The sequence below is a fragment of the Desmodus rotundus genome, chromosome 11 (genome assembly GCF_022682495.2).
Source record: "Desmodus rotundus isolate HL8 chromosome 11, HLdesRot8A.1, whole genome shotgun sequence".
In the NCBI taxonomy this organism is placed as follows: domain Eukaryota; kingdom Metazoa; phylum Chordata; class Mammalia; order Chiroptera; family Phyllostomidae; genus Desmodus; species Desmodus rotundus.
Genome location: NC_071397.1, coordinates 43,725,518 through 43,746,529, shown reverse-complemented (window position 1 = coordinate 43,746,529; position 21,012 = coordinate 43,725,518). Strand labels below are relative to the sequence as shown.

The 21,012-nt window shown below is 37.6% G+C and overlaps 1 protein-coding gene across 4 annotated transcripts in view; it reads right to left on the bottom strand.

Annotated features, from left to right (window-relative positions):
• ORC3 (origin recognition complex subunit 3) overlaps positions 1–21,012 on the bottom strand; it is a 63,142-nt gene that overhangs the window by 16,485 nt on the left and 25,645 nt on the right. For 3 of the 4 annotated variants that reach the window (XM_045188548.3, XM_024551699.4, XM_045188550.3), the window contains 2 exons: positions 14,808–14,924; positions 13,865–13,944 (listed from right to left, as the gene is read on the bottom strand). In XM_045188548.3, coding sequence (XP_045044483.1) covers positions 13,865–13,944; positions 14,808–14,924 — 197 coding nt within the window. The remainder of the gene's footprint in view (positions 1–13,864; positions 13,945–14,807; positions 14,925–21,012) is intronic. The other variant, XM_045188549.3, reaches the window with a different exon arrangement.

Below are 21,012 nucleotides of genomic sequence, written 5' to 3'. Positions count from 1 at the left end.
ATGAGAAACTCCCAGCCTCACAGAAGAATTCATTGGAGAGACCCACCCACCTGGGAATCAGCACCAGAAGGGCCCAATTTGCTTGTGGGCAGCAGGGGAAGTGACTGAGAGCCAGCTGAGAGCAGAGCAAGCAGCACTGTTCCCTCTCGGATCCATCCCAGACAAACAGAGCCACAACCAAGAGAAGTAGGTTGCCCTGCCCTGGTGAATACCTAAGGCTCTACCTCTTACAATGTAACAGCTGCACCGAGACAAAAAAAACTATGGTGAAAGAACAGGTCAAGGCTCCTAAAATAGAACTAGGCAATGAAGAGGTAGCCAACCTATCAATGCAGAGTTCAAAACACTGTGAGGATACTCACAGAAATGGCTGATTATTGTCACCAAATGGAGGAAAAAGTGAAGACTATGCAAAGTGAAATAAAGGAAAATGTACAGGGAACCAACAGTGAAAGGAAGGAAACTGGGACTCAAATCAACGATTTGGAACAGAAAGAAGAAATAAACATTCAACTGGGAATACAATAAAGAAACAAGAATTCAAAAAAATGAGGAGATGCTTAGGAACCTCCAGGACAAATTCAGATGTTCCAACATCCGAATCATAGGGGCACCAGAAGGAGAATAGGAAGTACAAGAAATTGAAAACCTACTCAAAAACATAATGAAGGAGAAATTCCCCAATCTGGCAAAGGAAATAGACTTCCAGGAAGTCCAGGAAGCTCAGAGTCCCAAAGAACTTGGACCCAAGGAGCACACACTAAGTAAGGCACATCATAATTACACTACCCAAGATTAAACGGAAGGAGAGAATCTTAAAAGCAGCAAGACAAAAGGAGACAGTTACGTACAAAGGAGTATCAGCTGATTTCTCAAAAGAAACCTTGAAGGCAAGAAGGGGCTGGAAAGAAGTATTCCAAGTCATGAAAGGCAAGGACCGACATCCAAGATTACTCTATCCAGCAAAGCTATCACTTAGAATGGAAGGGCAAATACAGTACTTCCCAGATAAGGTAATGTTAAAGAAGTTCATCATCACTAAGCCCTTATTATATGAAATGTTAAAGAGACTGATCTAAGAAAAAGATGATAAAATACATGAACAGTAAAATGACAACAAGCTTACAACTATCAACGTCTGAAACCTAAAAAAAAAAAACAACTAAGCAAACAACTAGAACAGGAACAGAATCACAGAAATGGAGATCACATGGAGGGTTATCAGTGGGGGGGGGGGGATGGGAATAGGGGAGAATGGGGAAAAGGTACAAGGACTAAGAAGCATAAATGGTAGGTACAAAATAAGGTGAGGTTAAGAGTAGTATAGGAAATTGAGAAGCCAAAGGACCTATATGCATGCCTCATGGACATGAACTAAGGGGAGAGAATGTGGTTGGGAGGAGGGTGCAGGGCAGAGAGGAATAAGGGGGAGGGGGGGAGACTGGGCAACTGAAATAGCATAATCAGTAAAATATATTAAAAAGTAGACATTTTAAGTTCTAAACCTCATTATTGTAAAAATATAAATTCATTCCAAAATAATCCATACTTTTAATTTTGATACATCCCAATGGTATTTTTAAAACCCAATAAACTTATTCTGTAGTTTGTATGAAAAAATAATTGTTCCTAATAAAGATGAACAACGTGTGTACACTTGTGTGCGTAGTGGGCTTATTAACATATCAAAAGGTATAACCTACAATGAGTGAAAGCAAATGGCACTTTTAATAAAAATAGACAGGCCAACATAAGAAATTAAAAGTCTATAAAGAGATCAAGGTATATATGAGGATTTGGTACATAACAAAAGTAGCATTTCAAATCAGTGGGGAAGAGATGGGAGGTAATGGAAATAAACTTGTTTGAAAAAAATAGATCACTACCTTAATATATTGCAGATAGAATAAAAATGTGAGTATGGTATAGGGGCAGGGGAAGGAACTACTCCATCAACCATAAAATACTAGAAGAAAAGATACTTAAGCCTGGCAATATCCAGCATTAGCAAGAGTGTGAGGAAACAATTACTGATACCATTGGTACAAGTGTACCTTGGTGCAAGTTTATATTTTAGATTCAGAAAATCTGTATATATGTATTTATTTTGTGAAACAATTACACAAATGTGCAAACACACACTCAACCCTAGGCTATTACTGTTTGTAACAGTGAAGGATTAGAAACAACCTAAATATGTATCAGATAAGGGACTCACTAAATATAATGTTGCACTTTCAAAACATGGGGATTATATAGTGGTGACAAACAATGAAGTTAACACTAGTCATAACAGCTAACATTCATATGCACACATATGTCCAGGCATTATTAATCTTCACAACAGAGATTATGAGGTAGCTACGATTATTATTCCCATGTTAAGAGATAACAAAACAGAGGCAGAGAAAACTTAAGTAACTTGTCCAAAGTGTGGTAACCGGCAAAGATGATGGCATCTGAATCCAGTCTGGCTTGGTATCCATGCTTTTACTGACCATGCATGCTACACTGCATCTCAAGACACAGTGTCCACAATAGCATATTAGGTGCCAAACAAATGTAAGAAACAAAAAAAATCCAAGTTGTGAAACACTGTGTAAATATGATTTAGTATGTTTGTGCCTGAAAAAAGTCTGGAAGTACAAATTGCTATCAGTGGATAACTGGCTTTAAAAGTTATGTAACACAAGGGGCAATATCAGAAATGTAAAGATGATGATCAAAACTATGAACAATAAAATGGCAATAAATTCACATCTGCCAACATATGAATCTAAAAAACAAAGTAGACAATAAGAACAGATACAGAAGCATGGATACAAAGAGTGTTTTGATGGTTGCCAGATGGGAGGGGGTGTAGGGGAATGGGTGAAGAGGTGAGAGGATTAAGAAATGCAAATAGGTAGTTACAGAATAGCTGTGGGAATGTAAAGTACAGTATATGAAATGGAGTGGCCAAAAAACTTCTATGAATGACTCATGAACATGGACAATGGTGTGGAGATTGCCTGAGGGATTGGCAGGGTGCTGGGTTGAGGGGGACAAAAGGGGAAAAATCCAGACAACTGTACTAGCATTATCAATTAAATACACACACACACACACACACAAGAGGCAACCAATCAATGTTTCTCTCACACTAGGATGTTTCTCTTACTCTCTCCCTCCCATCCCCTCTCTCTAAAGATAAATAAAATCTTTAAAAACTTTGAAAGCCATCACACTAGATTAGTGGAAGAGAAAGGAAAAAACACATTAATGCAGGAAAACAGCTATTTATCTTTAACCAACTTGATTAAGTAATGATATCACTATCAGGTATATGGTTCAAAATCTTGTGATGCTTCATGTGTTAAAACTTTATAGGCTGTCTTAAAAAATGTTTACTTAACTAAGGCAGAAACAATCATTTAGCAATTATTAAAAGTAATCATCTGGCAGAGCAATGGAGTGTTCTGCTTCACCATGCAGAAAGCCTGATGTAATTTCTGGCTAATTACTCATTATATAAATATCTATTGAGACCAGGCTATATATAAGGAGAAACTGGTCAATCCACGGCTAATGTAAAGATCTGAATAGTGAGTTCTCAAGTTCTCAACAGACCATTACAAAACAGCTTTGAAAAATATTCAAAAACATAAAACTGCAAATATATCAATGAGACTAGATGAAAAAACACAAAAGTGCTTACAAAAAAATTCAGAGATTATCTTATTCAAGGAGAACATAGAAAAGCAATCATATATAACAAGTGAAATAGAAACCAAAAACATGCATAATTTCTCCTAAACCTCAATATTTCATCTTAGATGCCCCACCTCCTACAAGAAACTACTCAACTTTCCAAACGAAGGTTAATCCCAGACGAAACCTCACCCATCGCAGCACTTACTACTCTGTATTCAATTGCCTGTCTTCCTTAATCTCTCACTTGGTCAAAATTCAGTGTAGGTAAGAACCATGGTCATCTTTGCCATCAGTGGATCAACATATCAAGTGCACACACACACACAGTGGATGGATGAACAAGGCAAAGGTTATGTATTGATAAAGAATTTCATGACCTCAGGGCTTAGTGAAGGACAGTATGTTCTCAAAATGGTTCGTGTTGGGGAGCGTCCAGAAGTCATGGTGCTCTCTGTGGGACAGCATGCTCTTTTTTGTATGTCAAAATGAATAAATTTAATCCTATCATATGATTAGAAACAACTTTAGTATGAGAAATATATACATATTTTATTGATGCACTATAAAACTATAACACTGAATTCACAGAAAGTAAGTCATCAAACTGATCAGCTATTTCTGTTTTTAAAATTAGTATTTCTTAGCTACCTGTTCATTTTACTAGCAGAAAATTAGTACTGGGCACTGCTTTTTTTCTTTTTAAGAAAAAAACCTTAAAATGCAGATTCATATTTTTTTCTTTATTGATATAAAAAAATCAGTTTTGGACTAAGATCAATTTGAAATCAATGGCCCAAAGTCACTCAACTTCTCCACAATTAAGACTTTTCCTTTAAAGGCTTCATTTCTTTCTTGATTTTTTTGTAGCCCTTTCATATTACCTCATTTTCTACAATAGTGTTCCTCAAAGTGTGGTTCCTGGACCGTATGTGCAAACGCTGTGGAGTGCTTGTTAAATACAGATTACTGCTGATCACCACACCAAAGTTCCCAATAATCAGACTTAGAATTTAGGGGGAAAAGGCAGAAATTTACACGTTTAGTACACTTTAGCTGCTTCTTGTGGCATACTAAAACCTGGAAACCATTACTCTAAAAACATTACTCTAAACATTGATTGCTTTAAAACGAGCTTCAACAATCCAGCTACTTTATCTGATTTTACCATGGCTACAGATGAATGTGGAGGACCTAATGTGCTGCAAATTCTGAACTGGCAATCCCTGTTCTAAAACAAAGAAATTATATTTTAACAGTGCAATCTCATATATCTTCTGCATGGATAGATCTAGATAATCAAAAGTAATTACATTATTGCTATTTAGGAGGCATATCAGACTGTGGGACTGTGTCACTTTTCCTAACTGAATCTTTAAATATCATCTAAAGATGATCCATAAAGTCTGGAAATAACACATTATTTAGATTCCAAATCTCTAGTCTCTTTGAAGTAAGCTAAAATGATCAAATGTTAGTATTATGACTTGGGTCATGTTTTTTCAACCCAATAAAAGCTGAGCCAACCCACTAGTATATTGTTTAATTCAAAAGTCTTCCTTGGAAATTAGAAAAATTCCTTTCGTTATAAATTCCTTCAGCTATCAGTCAACTTCCATTTACAAATCTGTTTCTGTAGCCAGTTCATAATGTTACACTTGGGATAAGCAGACCAGACACTGTGGCTCCTTTCATTTACCATATTTCTCAGACTATAAGACACACTTTTCCCCACAAATTTGGGAGGAAAATGGGGGTGTGTGCTATAGTCCAAATGTAGCTTACCTGGCTTGCTGGGCCAGGGGGGGGAAGCAGCAGTGGAGTGGGGTCACAGGAGGCAGGAGCAGGACCACATTTTTTGCTTGGAAATTTTTTCCCCTATTTTCCACCTCTAAAACCTAGGTGCGTCTTATGGTACGAAAAATACGGTATGTTGGCAGCCTGTGCCAAGATGACTAGTATCATGGGGTTATGGGACTTTCGGCCAAGATGGAGGCCTAGGCAGACACTGTACCTCCTCGCACAACCAAAATAAGGACAACAACAATTTAAAAACAAAAAACCAGAACTGACAGAAAATCGAACTGTATGAAAGTCCGACAACCAAGGAGATAAAGAAGACACATTCATCCAAACCGGCAGGAGGGGCAGAGACGGGCAGTCTGGCAGAGTGGACTCGCAGCAAGGCAGCGGCTGGCGGACCCAGCAAGGTGGTGGATTGTGGAGCAGGGCGGGTAAGGCTGCAGCTGGCCGGCAAGGCTGCAGGTGGCCGGCAAGGCTGCAGCTGGTGGATTGGGTGACAGACCGCACAACCCAGGGCTCCAGCGTGGGGAAATAAAGCCTCAAACCACTGACTGAAAACACCTGTGGGGGTTGAGGCGGTAGCAGGAGAAACTCCCAGCCTCACATGAGAGTTCATTGGAGAGACCCACAGGGCCCTAGAAGGTACACAAACCCACACAGGAGGGAAGCACCACCAGAAGGGCCCAATTTGATTGTGGGTAGCAGAGGGCGTGACTAAAATCCGGCAGAGAGTGGAGCAAGCACTATTGCTCCTCTCGGCCCCTCCCCCACATACAGGGTCACAGTGCAGTGACAGTGTTACCCCGCCCTGGTGAATACCTAAGGCTCCGCCCCTTTACGTAACAGGCACGCCAAGACAAAAAAAAAAAGGCCCAAATGAAAGAACAGATCAAAGCCCCAGAAAAAATACAACTAAGCAACAAAGAGATAGCCAACTGGTCAGATGCACAGTTGAAAACACTGGTAATCAGGATGCTCACAGAATTGGTTGAATTTGGTCCCAAATTGGATAAAAAAATGAAGGCTATGCTAAGAGAAACAAAGGAAAATGTACAGGGAACCAATAGTGATTGGAAGGAAACTGGAACTTAAATCAACAGTGTCGACCAGAAGGAAGAAAGAAACATCCAACCAGAAAAGAATGAAGAAACAAGAACTCAAAAAAATCAGGAGAGGCTTAGGAACCTCCAGGACATCTTGAAACGTTCCAACATCCGAATTATAGGGGTGCCAGAAGGAGAAGAGGAAGACCAAAAAATTGAAAACTTATTTGAACAAATAATGAAGGAGAACTTCCCTGGTCTGGCAAAGGAAATAGACTTCTAGGAAGTCCAGGAAGCTCAGAGAGTCCCAAAGAAGCTGGACCCAAGGAGGAACACACCAAGGCACATCATAATTATATTACCCAAGATTAAAGATAGGGAGAGAATCTTAGAAGAAGCAACAGAAAAGGGCACAGTTACCTACAAAGGGGTTCCCATAAGACTATCAGCTGATGTTTCAAAAGAGACCTTACAGGCAAGAAGGGGCTGGGAAGAAGTATTCAAGTCATGAAAGCCAAGGACCTACATCCAAGATTACTGTATCCGGCAAAGCTTCCATTTAGAATGGAAGGGCAGATAAAGTGCTTCTCAGATAAGGTCAAGTTCAAGGAGTTCATCATCACCAAGCCCTTATTATATGAAATGTTAAAGGGATTTATCTAAGAAAAAGAGGATAAAAAATATGAACAGTAAAACACCTAAACAAAAACAAAAGCAAACTAAGTAAACAACTAGAACAGGAACAGAACCACAGAAATGGAGATCACATGAAGGGTTATCAACAGCGGAATGGGAGGGGGAGACAGGGGTGAAAGGTACAGAGAAAAAGTAGCATAAATGGTAATTAGAAAATAGACAGGGTGAAGGTAAGAATAGTACAGGAAATGTAGAAGCCAAAGAACTTATATGTATGACCCACAGACATGAGCTATAGGGGGGGAATGTGAGAGGGAGGGGGTGTGCAGGATGGAGTGAAGGGGAGGAAATGGGACAACTGTAATAGCATAATCAATAAAAAATATTTTTTAAAAAGATGGGGTTATGGGGTCATTGAGTCTGTAGGCTCATTTTTAAAAATTGGGTATGTTCGGAACATGGACTATTGGCCACAAATCCATGTAATTTTCCTTTTACACCACTTTTCAAATAATTAGAATAGGACTGAAAAACAGACCGTACTTTGAAAATTCAGAATTAAATTCCAGCTCTGCCAATTGCAGAAAAGTCACTCAATATTTCTGGCTTTGGTTTCCTTATTTGGAAGAAAATGGGGTAAATATGGATGAGTAACTCTCCAGTGATGGGGTAGGGGGCAGAATAAATTCACCTAAAAAGAGGGCCATACATTTCATTATCCCCAATTTAAGAATCATAGCCAAAGTAATCCACTGCTCCTCATGTGAGGGTATAGTGCTCTTCAGGTCCAGCAGATCCATCAATTATTGTAAATAATTGTATTATTTACAATAGCCAATATCTTGGCTATTGTAAATAATACAGCAATGAACATGGGAGTGCAGATATGTTTTTGAGTTAGTGTTTTCATTTCCTTCACAAAAATACCAAGAAATGGAATTGCTGGATCATATAGTTTTATTTTTAATTTTTTGAAGAACCTCCATACTGTTTTACATAGTGGCCACACCAATTTACATTTGCACCAACAGGGGACAAGGGTTTCCTTTTCTCCACATCCTTACCAACATTTGCTATTTGTCTTTTTCTTTTTTTATTGTATTTTACTGATACAAATAAATAGAATAGGACTGTACAATTGCCTTTACAATTGTCACAATAGTTCCACCTTTGCCACCCTCCACCCAGCACCACCCACTCCCTCAGGCAATCCCCACACCATTGTTCATGTCCGTGGATCATGTGTACAAGTTCTTTGGCTACTGCATTAACTATACTGTACTTTACATACCCATGTCTATTATATAACTACCTATCTGTACTTCCTTAATCCCTTCACCTTTTTCAACCAATGCTACCTCCTCCCTCCCATCTGACAACCATCAAAATGCTCTCTGTATCCATAATTCTGTCTCTGTTCTTCTTGCTTAGTTTGTTTTTAAGATTCACTTATTGATAGATATATAGTTATTGCCATCTTTTTGTTCATAGTTTTGATCTTTTTCTTAAGTAAGTCCCTTTAACATTTCATACAATAATGGCTTGGTGATGATGAACTCTTTTATTGTTTTTTCTTTTCTGAGCAGCTCTTTATCTGCCCTTAGATTCTAAATGATATCTTTGCTGGATAGAGTACTCTAGGTTGTAGGTCCTTGCTTTTCAACACTTTGAATATGTCTTGCCAGTCCCTTCCAGCCTGCAAAGTTTCTTTTGAGAAATCAGTTGACAGTCTTATGGGAACTCCCCTGTAGGTAACTAACTGCTTTTCTCTTGCTGCTTTTAGGATTCTCTATCTTTAACCTTTGGCTTTTTAATTAGGATGTGTCTCAGAGTGGGCCTCTTTGCATCCACCCTGTTTGGGACTCTGTGCTACCTTGACTTGCATGTTTATTTCCTTCACCAAATCAGGGAAATTTTCTTTCATTATTTTTTCAGATAGATTCCCAATTTCTGGCTCTTTCCCTTCTCCTTCCGGCATCTCTATGATGCAAATGTTGGAATGCTTAAAGTTGTCCCAGAGGCTGCTTACACTATCCTCGTTTTTTGGATTCTTTTTTCTACTTGTTCTTATCAGTTGTTTTTTGTTTTCCTATGTTCCAAATCATTGGTTTGATTCTCAGATTTATTCACAGTAGTGTTGTTTCCCTGTATATTGTTCTTAATTTCAATTAGTGTATCCTTGGTTTCTGACTGGATCTTTTTTAATGCTGTTGAGGTTCTCACCAAGTTCCTTCAGCATCCTTTTTTTAAAAATGTAACACTTTATGCATCCTAATAACCAGTGTTTTAAACTCTGCATCTGATAGACTGTTTATCTCTGTTTTGTTTAGTTTTTTTTTTTTCTGGAGTTTTGATCTGTTCTTCCAGTTGGGCCATGTTTATCTCGTCATTTTGGCAGCCTTCCTGTGTTTATTTCTATGTATGGGGTAGAGCTGCTCTGACTCCCTGACTTGGTAATGTATCCTAATGTAGTAGTGTGCTATAGGGTCCAGTGTCACAGCCTCCCCTCACCCAAGCTGGGTACTCGAGATGTGCCTTATGTTTGGGTTGAGTACCCCTTTCTCCTGTAGTTGACCCTTGATTGCTGTTGGCAGGTCAATGGAAAGAATTTACCCAGGCAAGTCAGCTTCAAAGACTGGCTGTGACCACTGACCACCGACCTCCACTCCCCTTGGAGAATCTGCTGTGCAGGTGCAGGATGGTGGTGTTCCACTGTGGTCTGTAGCTGTCCACTGGGTGCTCAGGCTCTGAGGTTTCCCAGAGGGTGCAGGCCAATGTCTCCCCCCATCTGTGTTCCACCTGAGGCCACCCTGCATGAACTGTAAAGCAATCTGAGATGGCTCCTCCTTATGCTGGTATTAAAGATCCCCAGGCATAGCCAAGCCATGAATCTAGGGTGACTGCTACTAGTGCTGGGCCACTTAACAAGAGGTATGAAGACTGGTGGCTTACTGAGGCTGGCTGTTGCTTGTTTGATAGAATTTGGGAAGTTGTGAAACATGAGCCAAGACCAGCCACTCACATGGAAAAGTCATGGTTAACAATTTGGGTGGATCCATAAATTGAGTGGGATGGAGTTATCAGGGGATCTTCAGGCAGGGTAAACAGTGTTAGTAAGGTTAATGGCTGGATACACTGGGAGTCTCAGATATGGCACCTTCTTGCTGGCTCCATGGCTTTTTGTGGGGAAGGGCTCTAAAACGGGACAATGGCTTCTGTCTGCCTTTCTGTCTGGGAAAAAGCAGTCCTCCAGCTCCCACCTTCATGACAACCATTTCAGTTCCTCCCTGTATGCCCCTGGTATCGTTCAAGCTTACTACCCTGATGCTGCAGCTCAGAGGAAGTTAGTCTCAGTAATTTCATTTGTGGGTTCTTTGAGGGGTAACTGCTTGGGATTCCAGAAGTTTCTTCCACTGACTCAATCCCCACTGGTTTTTGCAGCCAGAACTTATGAGGACTTATCTTCCTGGCACTGGAACCCTTGGCTGGGGGGTCTGGTGTAGGGCTGGGACTTCTTGCTCCTGAGATATTCCTCCTGAATTTTTATCCACCACACATGGAATTCGGACCAACCCATTCCATGTCTCCGCCCCTCCTACTGGTCTGGATGATTGTGGTTTCTTTAATTCTGTTGTTGTCAGACTTCCATTCAATTGATTTCTGACTGTTCTGAGTAATGGTGGTTCTATATTTTAGGTGTAATTTTGATGTGGTTGCATGAAGAGGCAAGCCTTGTTTTTCTACGCTGCCATCATCACTAGAATTTTTTTTGTCTTTTTTGATAAGAACCATATGAACAGTGCAAGATGATATCTCACTGTGGTTTTAATTTGTATTTTCCTGTTAATCAGTGATGTTGAGCACCTTTTCATATACCTGTTCTTTGAAAAAGTGTCTATTCAGACCATCTGCCCATTTATAATCAAATTGTTTAGGGTTTTTCAATTGTGTTGTATGAGTTCTTTATATATTTTGGATATTAACCCCTTATTAGATACATGATTTACAAATATTTTTTCCCATTCTGTAAACTGCCTTCTCATTTTGTTGATAGTTTCCTTTTCTGTGCAGAAGCTTTTTAGTTTGATCTAGTCCCACTTATTTATTTTTGTCTTTGTTTCATTTTCTTTTAGTGTCGAAGACAAAAAATCATTGCCAAGACCAAGGTTAAGGAGTTTACCACTTACAATTTCTTCTTGTTTTATGGTTTCAAGTCTTACATTCAAGTCTTTAATCCATTTTGAGTTGATTTTGGGAATGGTGTAATATAGTGATCCAGTCTCATTCTTTTGCATGTATCTGTCCTGTTTCCCAATACCATTTATTGAAGAGACTCTCCTTTCCTCACTATACTCACTGTATATTCTTGGCTCCTTCTTCAATAATTAATTGCCCAAATATGTGTGGATTTATTTCTGGGCTCTCTGTTGTGTTTCACTGATCTATGTGTCTGTTTATGCCAACACCACACTCTCTTGATTCCTATACTTCATAATATAGTTTGAAATCAGAAAGCATGATGCCTCCACCTATATTCTTCTTTCTTAAGATTGTTTTGCCTACTATTTGGGGTCTTTTGTGGTTCCACACAAATGTTAGGAATTAAGTGCTTTTTAATGGTCAGAAAATATTCCATCAAGTAAATCTATGGTTACTTAACCACATTACTTTCCAGGAAAAAGGGACATTTCAAGGGAGATGTTGCCTTTAAGGTACTTTATTTTTAAAAAATTCAAATCAGTAATGTTACTAGACTATGGTTCTAACAGTATTTTAGTTTTTCTTTCCAAAGTAACATTCAATAATCATTTTATTCTCAATTTCTCTCATGACTTGAATTGTTTAAAGACAGGTAATGAGAATTCTGGTCTCCTAAATTCAGATGATTCTTACTTAGAGTGCCAAACTGACAAGTACCCCTTACTTCCTGTCTACAACTAATCTGTACAAAGGGAAAAATAAATCCAGTCTAGAGGTTCCCAGATTCCTTTTCTTTAGTAGTGCCCACTCTTGCCTGTGCTTGCTGTAGGCTGCCATATTTGATGTTTCATATTTTTCATATTCCTATATTTCTGACCTTAGCTTAGAAGAATGACTAAAACTTTGTTTTCTGTTGTTTCTGCTTTATGAGATCCCCAAATCCACAGGTACAATAGCTTTGAAGTCAGGCCTGGGTTAGAATCCTGGTTCCATCAACAGTTAAGAGAATCAGGCAAATCACTGAAACACTCTCTGTGCTTCTGTTTTCTCAGATGTAAAGTGTGGCTAATAGTATCTAATATGCTCGAGTATTAGACTAAAAAATGCACTGAAAGTGCATAATGCAGTGCCTGGCACACTACAAGCCTTCATACACAATGGGTACAATGGTTACATTATTTTTATTGCTCATGTTTCCTTATCCTAGTTTGGAATTGGTATTTTCGATCCTTGACTTGTATCCCAAGACTACCAGGCCAAGGGAGATACAGAAGGAAAAGAACAAGTCCGTTCCTGACAAAGGAACCTATGAATTTGGTAATACCAAACTAAAGAAAGAGAATCACCAGTCACGAAGTTTTAAGAGGAAACCCAGCAACAAGAATCAACTAGGTGTATGAGATAGGTATGTTAACTTAAATAGAAAGCAATAGAAGGCTCAGAAATATTCCAGTTGAAGTAATAAATGCACAGAAATCTCTTATTGGCATTTTAAAAAATCAAATACAACACAGCTTTTCAGTGGCAACCTAGTTTCCATGAGGAGTTATTTTTCCAGATAGCATTACAATTAGTTTCCTATCTTAAGGTGCACCTGCTAGATCACAGAACATTTGTATTATTAAGTCTCTGGACTTAAAGTGCTTTCAATGTGAATTTTCCTCCTACTGTGGCCATCTGTTCTTTTTTTGTGTGTCCAAAGGAAGCCAAAACTTAATAAATACTCAGTTCTCAAATTTCTTTATATTTTCATATAAGCATTTATATCCACTGAGGAAAATTATAAGACTATATGCAGAAACCTAACTCACTTGATTTTCCTTTCTCACTGTCCAAGTGGTCACTATTTTTACGGAAGACTAAAAAGTTACCACACATATAAGAAACCAAGAAAAACAAATTATAACTCTAAAAGGTATACTTGTCAGGGACAGTAACTGGTAACTCTAAGATATCTCATTTATTCATATAACATTAGAAACATAATTTATGAATTATCCAATGTTGTTGTGGATAGGGCCAGCTCAGGTAGGGGGAAGCATCAAGGCCACTGCCTACTCATAGTTGCTCATCAAGGTCAGCAATGACCTTCTTCACAGGATGCATTTCACCTAGTAATGCTGCTCCTCCACTCAAGTAGGTAGGGGCCATGGTGAGCTCGCTTTCCATGACTCCTTTCCCGGCCATGATGTCAGGCTGGCTAGATTAAAATTATCCACACCTCAGTTCTCCTGGTGTAGTGTTAATATTTGACTAAACAAACACTTGTTTTACTTTAAAAATCACAAGTTCAAATACAAGCTAAAACCAGCAAAGAAATGGATGGTTGCCACATTAAAAGACTGTAAGCTACACACAGAAATTCAAGGTACATATAAGAATTACAGACAACATGGCTACTTATAAAACTCCTTAGCAGACAAAGGTCTGGAGGAAGGTGTTAGTTACTGGCAGGCTTAAAGTAGACTAAAAAGAAAAAAAAAAAAAACTACCTCAGCAACTGCAAGGCCGATGCATATTCCTCTGAATCCCATATGTTCTTTTCTAAACACGTGCAGTACAGCTCTCTGATCTGCAAGTGAACAGCACACTTGTGAGAAACCAAAAGTGATAGTTTGTACACTACTAGTTTGACAAAATCCACATAAATGGTCAAGACAAAAAATTAATGTTATTAAAAACCATTTTCTTTAGATAAGAAAAGAACTGGCGTGGATCAGAAATCACACGGATCAGACTTTATAAAAACCTCATTTACATATAAGCAAAATGAAACTATTGGGATTGGGATTGGCTATTATCACTGGTCACTTTGCAATATGGAAATCAGAAAAACAATAAATGCAGTTATTAAAAAGAAGGCTTAATGGCAAGAAATCATCTTATGAACAATTCATTTTTAGATATTTATTCTCCAAACTTTTGAGATAAGGATGCAAAAACTTAGGGATACAAAATTCTTCCATTAACATCCACTATACAGATGGCTTATGGTAGGTATGACACAAAGGTTGGCAGAGAGTAATTCTGCAAGGAGCAGAAGTACTGCTTCTCTTTTAGTTCTTGGTACAACACAAGGTTAACCATAAAGCGTTCTCAAACAGAATTTTTCCATTTCACTAAGGTGGAGAATCAGCTCTTAGTTTTAAGTGATGAAAAGTATTAAAGAGAGAAAGGTAAAATGCCTTAGCACAAGTACATCATAGTAGAAGCACCACCACTGGGTTTCATGTAGTTGTCTCTAGCTGTGGTCATCAGAACAAAAAATACTGTTTCAATTACCAGTAATGTGTACAGTTGAATGGATTTAGATTAGCACTCACTGCAAGATTTAAATCTATTTCAAATTCTGATGCCTGAATGCTACAGAAAATCAAAATAAGAAACTACCAATATTCTGACTTCACAGATTCCAAATGAGGAAATTTGGGTTACCTGTCGACCCAGTGGGTACTTAGGAAGAGAGGAAGTGAACTGATGAAGACATCTCAAAATCAGAAAGTAATTTGTATGGTAAACTTGCAGGTTTTCTAGTAATGATTGTGTTTCCTCCTAAACAATCACAGAATACATATGTAAGCCAATAATTTTTAAAAATAATAAATCCACTTCATGGGTATATATCATTTTTGAAAAATCAACAAGAAATGATTCAGAATTACAAATTATCCTCCTTAATCCTCAGAATTTATAATGTACACAAATCCAGAATAAAGGGTAGATATTTTTGATTTACTATCAAGTCTGCTCATAGTTTACACATACCAAAATTAATACTGCAATTTCATATCCTATCTACAGTACTGCCACAATAACTTGGCCCCCTAAAATATACACGCAAAACAGCACTTTGTTGGATGCTTGCCTGTGCCTGTCATGTCTGCCTCAGCAAAACAGGCCCATCACCCTCTACCTCACTGGCATCAGAAGGGTGAGGAGACAATCAATACCAACATCATTAACAGTTGCTGAGGTTCCACTTGTGATGTACGCTTTTCTTAAAGTACTGCTAGCATTGTGTTTGAAAGGGAAGAAAACACTGTAGAAGCAACACCACAGGTGATTCTGCCTTTTGTTGAGAATGCCCAATATGTACAGCTTTTATTTATTTACCTTACCAATTAAGAAATAAATAGTGAAAAAGAGATATCTAAAACCAACAAGCTTTATAATTTAGAATCCAGAAAGTATAGTGTTAAGAGATAGTGTCTTAAGAAACCTACGCCATGACCAATCTTACAAATCAATTCCAAAAGGTTTTTTGGGGAGAAGGAAAGTTGAAGGGAAGAAGCATTGTTTTCTAGAACCTTTTGAAATAGTTTAGAAATGATTTTTAAGTGCATCCTAGCAAGTACTTTTCAGGCCTCAAAATATTTTCCTAACTGCTTACTTCTACAATGTTTTCTTAAGAGGATTATAATCTGTGGCATGGTCTTCAGGTCTTTTTTTTCTTCTAAAAAGTCAAATAAAAGACTTTACTGGGGCTTTTTTTTTTTCCAGTAATATCTAGCAGATACTCATTAATTTTAGCAGTCAATAATGAAGAAAATAACCTCAAGTATCAATAAATTCAAGCAAGTCTAATCCATATAAAACAATAAATCCAAGATATTTTCCTAAACGCTAAATCACTGGGAAATCAATTCCTTGTTCAGCAATCTATGGGTCATTACCTGAAAGGCTGGGGCAAATCAAAGAAAAGCTTTTAATATCAAAATGTTTTTCCTCCCAGTATTTAGTTAGTTGGTAATTTCAAAAATCTAGGCCTCCTATCATCAGTACACACAGTACTTTAAGCACCACAGGGAGAGCATACTTTAATTCTACACTGACTACAAGCCAGGGAATTTCAACTGGTATGCCACAAGAATTTTTAAAACACACAGTACCTGACTGTAGTCATGGGCACTAATCTCTTTTCCCTTAGATTGTCGAATAAAAAATGATAACACAATAGCTGTCCAGTGTGAATGAATCAAAATTATACCTATTTTTTCCTCAGGTTGACAACAAATATATTTTTGAGGTGTCATAGAATTTTATTAATTAGTTTATGTGTGCCATGAGGTGAACAAGATTGAAAATCGCTATATTTCATACCTATAAGCTATGACATAGAGACAGCAAGAAAGCCAGTAATTGCTTCCCTTGATGAGTGCTTTTAAACAGGAGGAACATTCTGGAGAAAAAGGAATCTATTACTGAATGATAATCATACTTGATGATACTTGCACTAGTTATTACAAGTGCAAGTTATTTTATACAGTAGAGTAACTATATGCACAAATAACTGAGTGATACAGTAGAACTGAATAACATCTTCCCTGAATATACTTGGATGAGAGAAAAGAAATATTTCACAAAGTATAGGCAACGTTGCACACTCAAGGAACTGTGTCTTTGAGTGTGAGAAGAGAGATAGGAAATTAGCAACAGGTAATTACCCTACCTGTTTTTTTCCCAGATGGTTTCAGTCCCTTCATACTTCTCACTTTGTGTGATTACATACCTATGTTGGGTAGAATTCTAACATTTAAGAAAACATTTTGTTTTGTTCATATAAAATGGCTGACTATTTTCACCAGGTGCTCAACTGAGGAAGTGGATTTCTGGTTCCAACACTGGAAGTAAAATTGGCTATGTTGGACTTAATGAGAGGATATCTGTTACACATTTCTGAGGGAATTACAAGAGTAATTTTGACCTTTCCAGATCTTTGCCTTATGTGTTGACTTTAGAACCTAATCACCACATAAGATTCCACTTTATTTGTATCTGTGTTTTCAGTTGCAGCAGAAAATATCACAAATGACTAACTTCACTTTTTTCATGTAATCTGTTCCATAAGTTCTTTTTTTTTTTAAAGTCCTTTGTCTTACAGAGATACATATCTGGAAATGCCTTTACTGATCCAGGCCAACAATTCCTAATGCACCTTATGAACACCCTTTTTATATATTCAAGCCTATAAAAGGTTCTAATGTATGAGAAAATTTCCCACTTAATACAGTATGCACAAAACATGCACAAAGACTGTTGAAGTAGTAATCCTGTTTTCCTATATTTAAATTTTTCCTCCAGCATCTTTTCTGTGCATTAATTGTAGCTGCCACTGTTTTATTCCATAATTGTATTTAGGATAATTCTTTTCAAGAGAGATACACTTTGCCTAGGAATACTATTTATTTCCCAAAGAAATAAGCTTTCTTCTGTTACTGAAACATGAACATCTCTTGGCCTTTGCTAATCTTTGATATAGATATGGGAGCAGAAATATTTCTCTACTCTAAGAAAAACAGAGCAAATACATAGCAGCCTCCTTACTCTTCCTCAAACATGCCAGACATGCTCCAACCTCAGGTCCTTTTCACTTGCTGTCACTCCATCTGGAATTCTTTTCCTCCAGGTTTCTGCATGTCAAGTTCTGTAACTTTAGGTCTTTACTCAAAATTTACCTTATTTAAAATTTCAATCCCTCTCCCATATACACCAAACTTCATATTCCCTTTTTCTCCCTCATTGTTTACTCCTCAACAATTATCACCGATATTTTAACTATTTAACTTGACAGCATGTAAGCTCCATGAAGGTAAGGGTTTTTGTGTTTTGTTCACCTCCGTATTCTCAGCATCCAGATTAATGCCTTGCACACAAAGAAGGCACTCAAAAAATACTTATTGAATAAGGAAGTACATTAATAATGAAGGCCAATACTCAGTCATTCTCCTAAATAAGAGCAATTGCTTTTTGTCTTGCTGGATGTGAGCCAAATCTACTAATTTTTCAAAAGACGACAAAAGTTTAAATGTGTAATGTAAATTTTCTCAATTTGTAAATGTTGATTCAGATTTTCAAAAAAGTAATATGGAACTTAAAAAAACACTTATACTGGTCTGTGGGTTGCCAGTCAATGTGTAACATACACTTTAAAATCCACTGTTTCCAATCACAGCAATCCTGTCATTTATTCAAAAATCATTCATGTCCTGTTTACTTATATGACAAGGCCTCTATCTTTCCCAAGCTAGTTACTTCCTTTGGAGGAGTAGCCAACGGCTATGTAAAACTTAAATCCAGGTAGAGAAAATACAATCAGGTCGAATTACATTTGTCATGCTGCTGAGTTTTTGCATGTATTTCTTTACTAATTTCCACAGTACTTACCACTTTCGTGTCTACATTATACGTATAGGGATAAAGAGTGACCTCAAAAAGATTTTTAAAATGTAAAAATTACTGTAAATTTTTGTAATTTGTTCCTTTTAATGAATTTACTGAGTAAAAGTTGATTGGACAGTTATCCTGAATTTTAGGATTAAGAGATAGCTGTCGAAGAACACAGAATATTCTTTCACTTATCGTCTTGATAAAGGATTTTTCTGTCTTATTTGAGGAAAAATGAGAAAAGGCTGATAATGTTTCCTACACTTGACATCATATTACAGCTACCTAACAGTGTGCCAAACCACAGCTTTCTCCCAGGTCTTGGGTGGCACAAGTACTAGCCTACCATCTGTCTCAGCCTTTTGTTCTCCATATTCCTTCCCCAACAGTTCAGATCAGAAGAACTCGATGAAAGGTTTGGAGTTAAACTGCCAATTTCTAACACACTACTAGGCTAAAGCCTCGTTTGTTTAATTACACTTGGTAGTTTGTTTTGCCCTTGTTTTCTTTTTTCCATTTTTCTTTTATTTTTTTTCCTAATAGATTCCCCCCTCCTCTTGCCCTTCAGATTTGTCAAAAAAAAAAACAAAAACAAAAAACAACCAACCAGAAAAAAAGAGTTGGGGGCAGAGGTGAAAGGCAGGTCTCTACCAAACCAATGAACTAGTTTTGTGCCTTTTTTCATGAAGCACCAAAAGCATACTAAATGGTGAAGAGAAGTCCTTGCTCTGTGACTTAAGATATTTCATTTCCTTTCTCTTGGCTGCAGTACTTCATTTGTAAAATGAGCTTGCTGAATCAGGTTATCTTTCTAATAGCAATGCTCTACTACAATTCTAAGGAGTTCAAGATTTACTTCCCGCTCTCAATGGATTTTAAATCTAGTTGAGCATATAGGCGTAGAAACAAAACATTAACAAGTCAGAGTAATAAAACTTCAACTGTCACCTGCAATGGAGGGAATCTAAGTTTTCTATATAGCATGAAGTTTAAGCCTTTAAATAATTGAACACGCCAAACAGCTTTAAAAAAGATTTAAATAAAAACACATACCTTGATTTTCTTAAATGAAGAATATGGAATTAGTAATTCATTAAATATACTGAGTATAATGTAACTTCTTATTGACAAGACCAGATCAACATGAATAGCAAATCAATTACTGCTAATATAGATAATGTGGTTGGTGTAGAGATCCCTGGATTAACATGGACCTAATCGAAGTTATGGTGTTGGGACTTGCTTTAAAAAAAATTTTTTTTTTAAATGAAGCATGTGTATATGTGTGTGTGTCTATGTAAATGACAATGCATATATATAGTACATAACTATGCAATGACATAACTATATACAAGGTCTGTTGAGAAGGTATCCAGCCATGTAATATGAAACATAGAGACAAGAAAGGTACAAGAAGGTACAAGAAACATTGTACAGAGGACAATGACATCTCAGTCCCCTTCAATGTAAGCACTTTGGGACCTCACACAGTTCTCCCAACTGCTATCAGCTGCCCCATCATATTTTCCTGAATCTCACTAAAGGTCTGACATCTCTTCCCTTTCAAAGGTGATTTTGGTTTTGGGAAAAGCCAAAAGTTGCAGGGTACCAAAACTGGTCTGCAGCAGGGCTGAGTCACCGGGGTGATTTGATGTTTCACAAAAAAACTCGTTGTTGTGATAAAGCTGTCAATCATCAGTTGCCCATAGCTGTGGCCTTCTGATTCATCCAAATAGTTGCCATGGAGGAATGCTCAAGCTTAATGCAAATTTTGATGCAGATTCATTGCTCTAACTCGCTTAGTCATTTTGAATGGAATGGCCACACAGTACACATGCTTACTCCAAGGCTTCGACTGCCCCCACTGACTAGTACAGTAAAGTCGTCATTGTTCACACATGCACCTTCCAGTCTACTATCTTTAGCTGCCAGGTCACATTGATGTCAGGCAAACCATTCTCATTATATTAACAATGGCTGGACTTTTTCTGGACAGACCTTGTATATTTGGTGGGGAAAAGGGGGTTGTTTCCTTCTCTTTCTTTAATTAGAGCAGCAGCATGTAGTGCTGCATACCTGGCTACCTGAATATAAGACTGAAGCTGCCTCATTCCAAGTAGTTTTCCAAGCATTCTACAAATGACCTTCACTAATAACTTGCCACAGTATTTGAAAACCCAATTTCAGATTTCTCAAACACCAATAAAGAACCTTAGGCACCTTCTCCTCAGCTTATATTAATTCTTCAATGAAGTGTCACAGAAAGTGTGTGGGCTTTGACATCAGGCCTGGATATTAATACAGATCTTCTATTTGCTAATTGTGACACTTTAGATAGGCAAGTTACTTAATCATTTTGTGACTCCCCCATCAATACTAAGGGATGTAAAAACATCTGTCTTATGTGGTGGCTGTGATTCACAACAGGCAATGCATAAAAACAACTAATTGGGAAAAGCTGTTAATATTCCCCCAT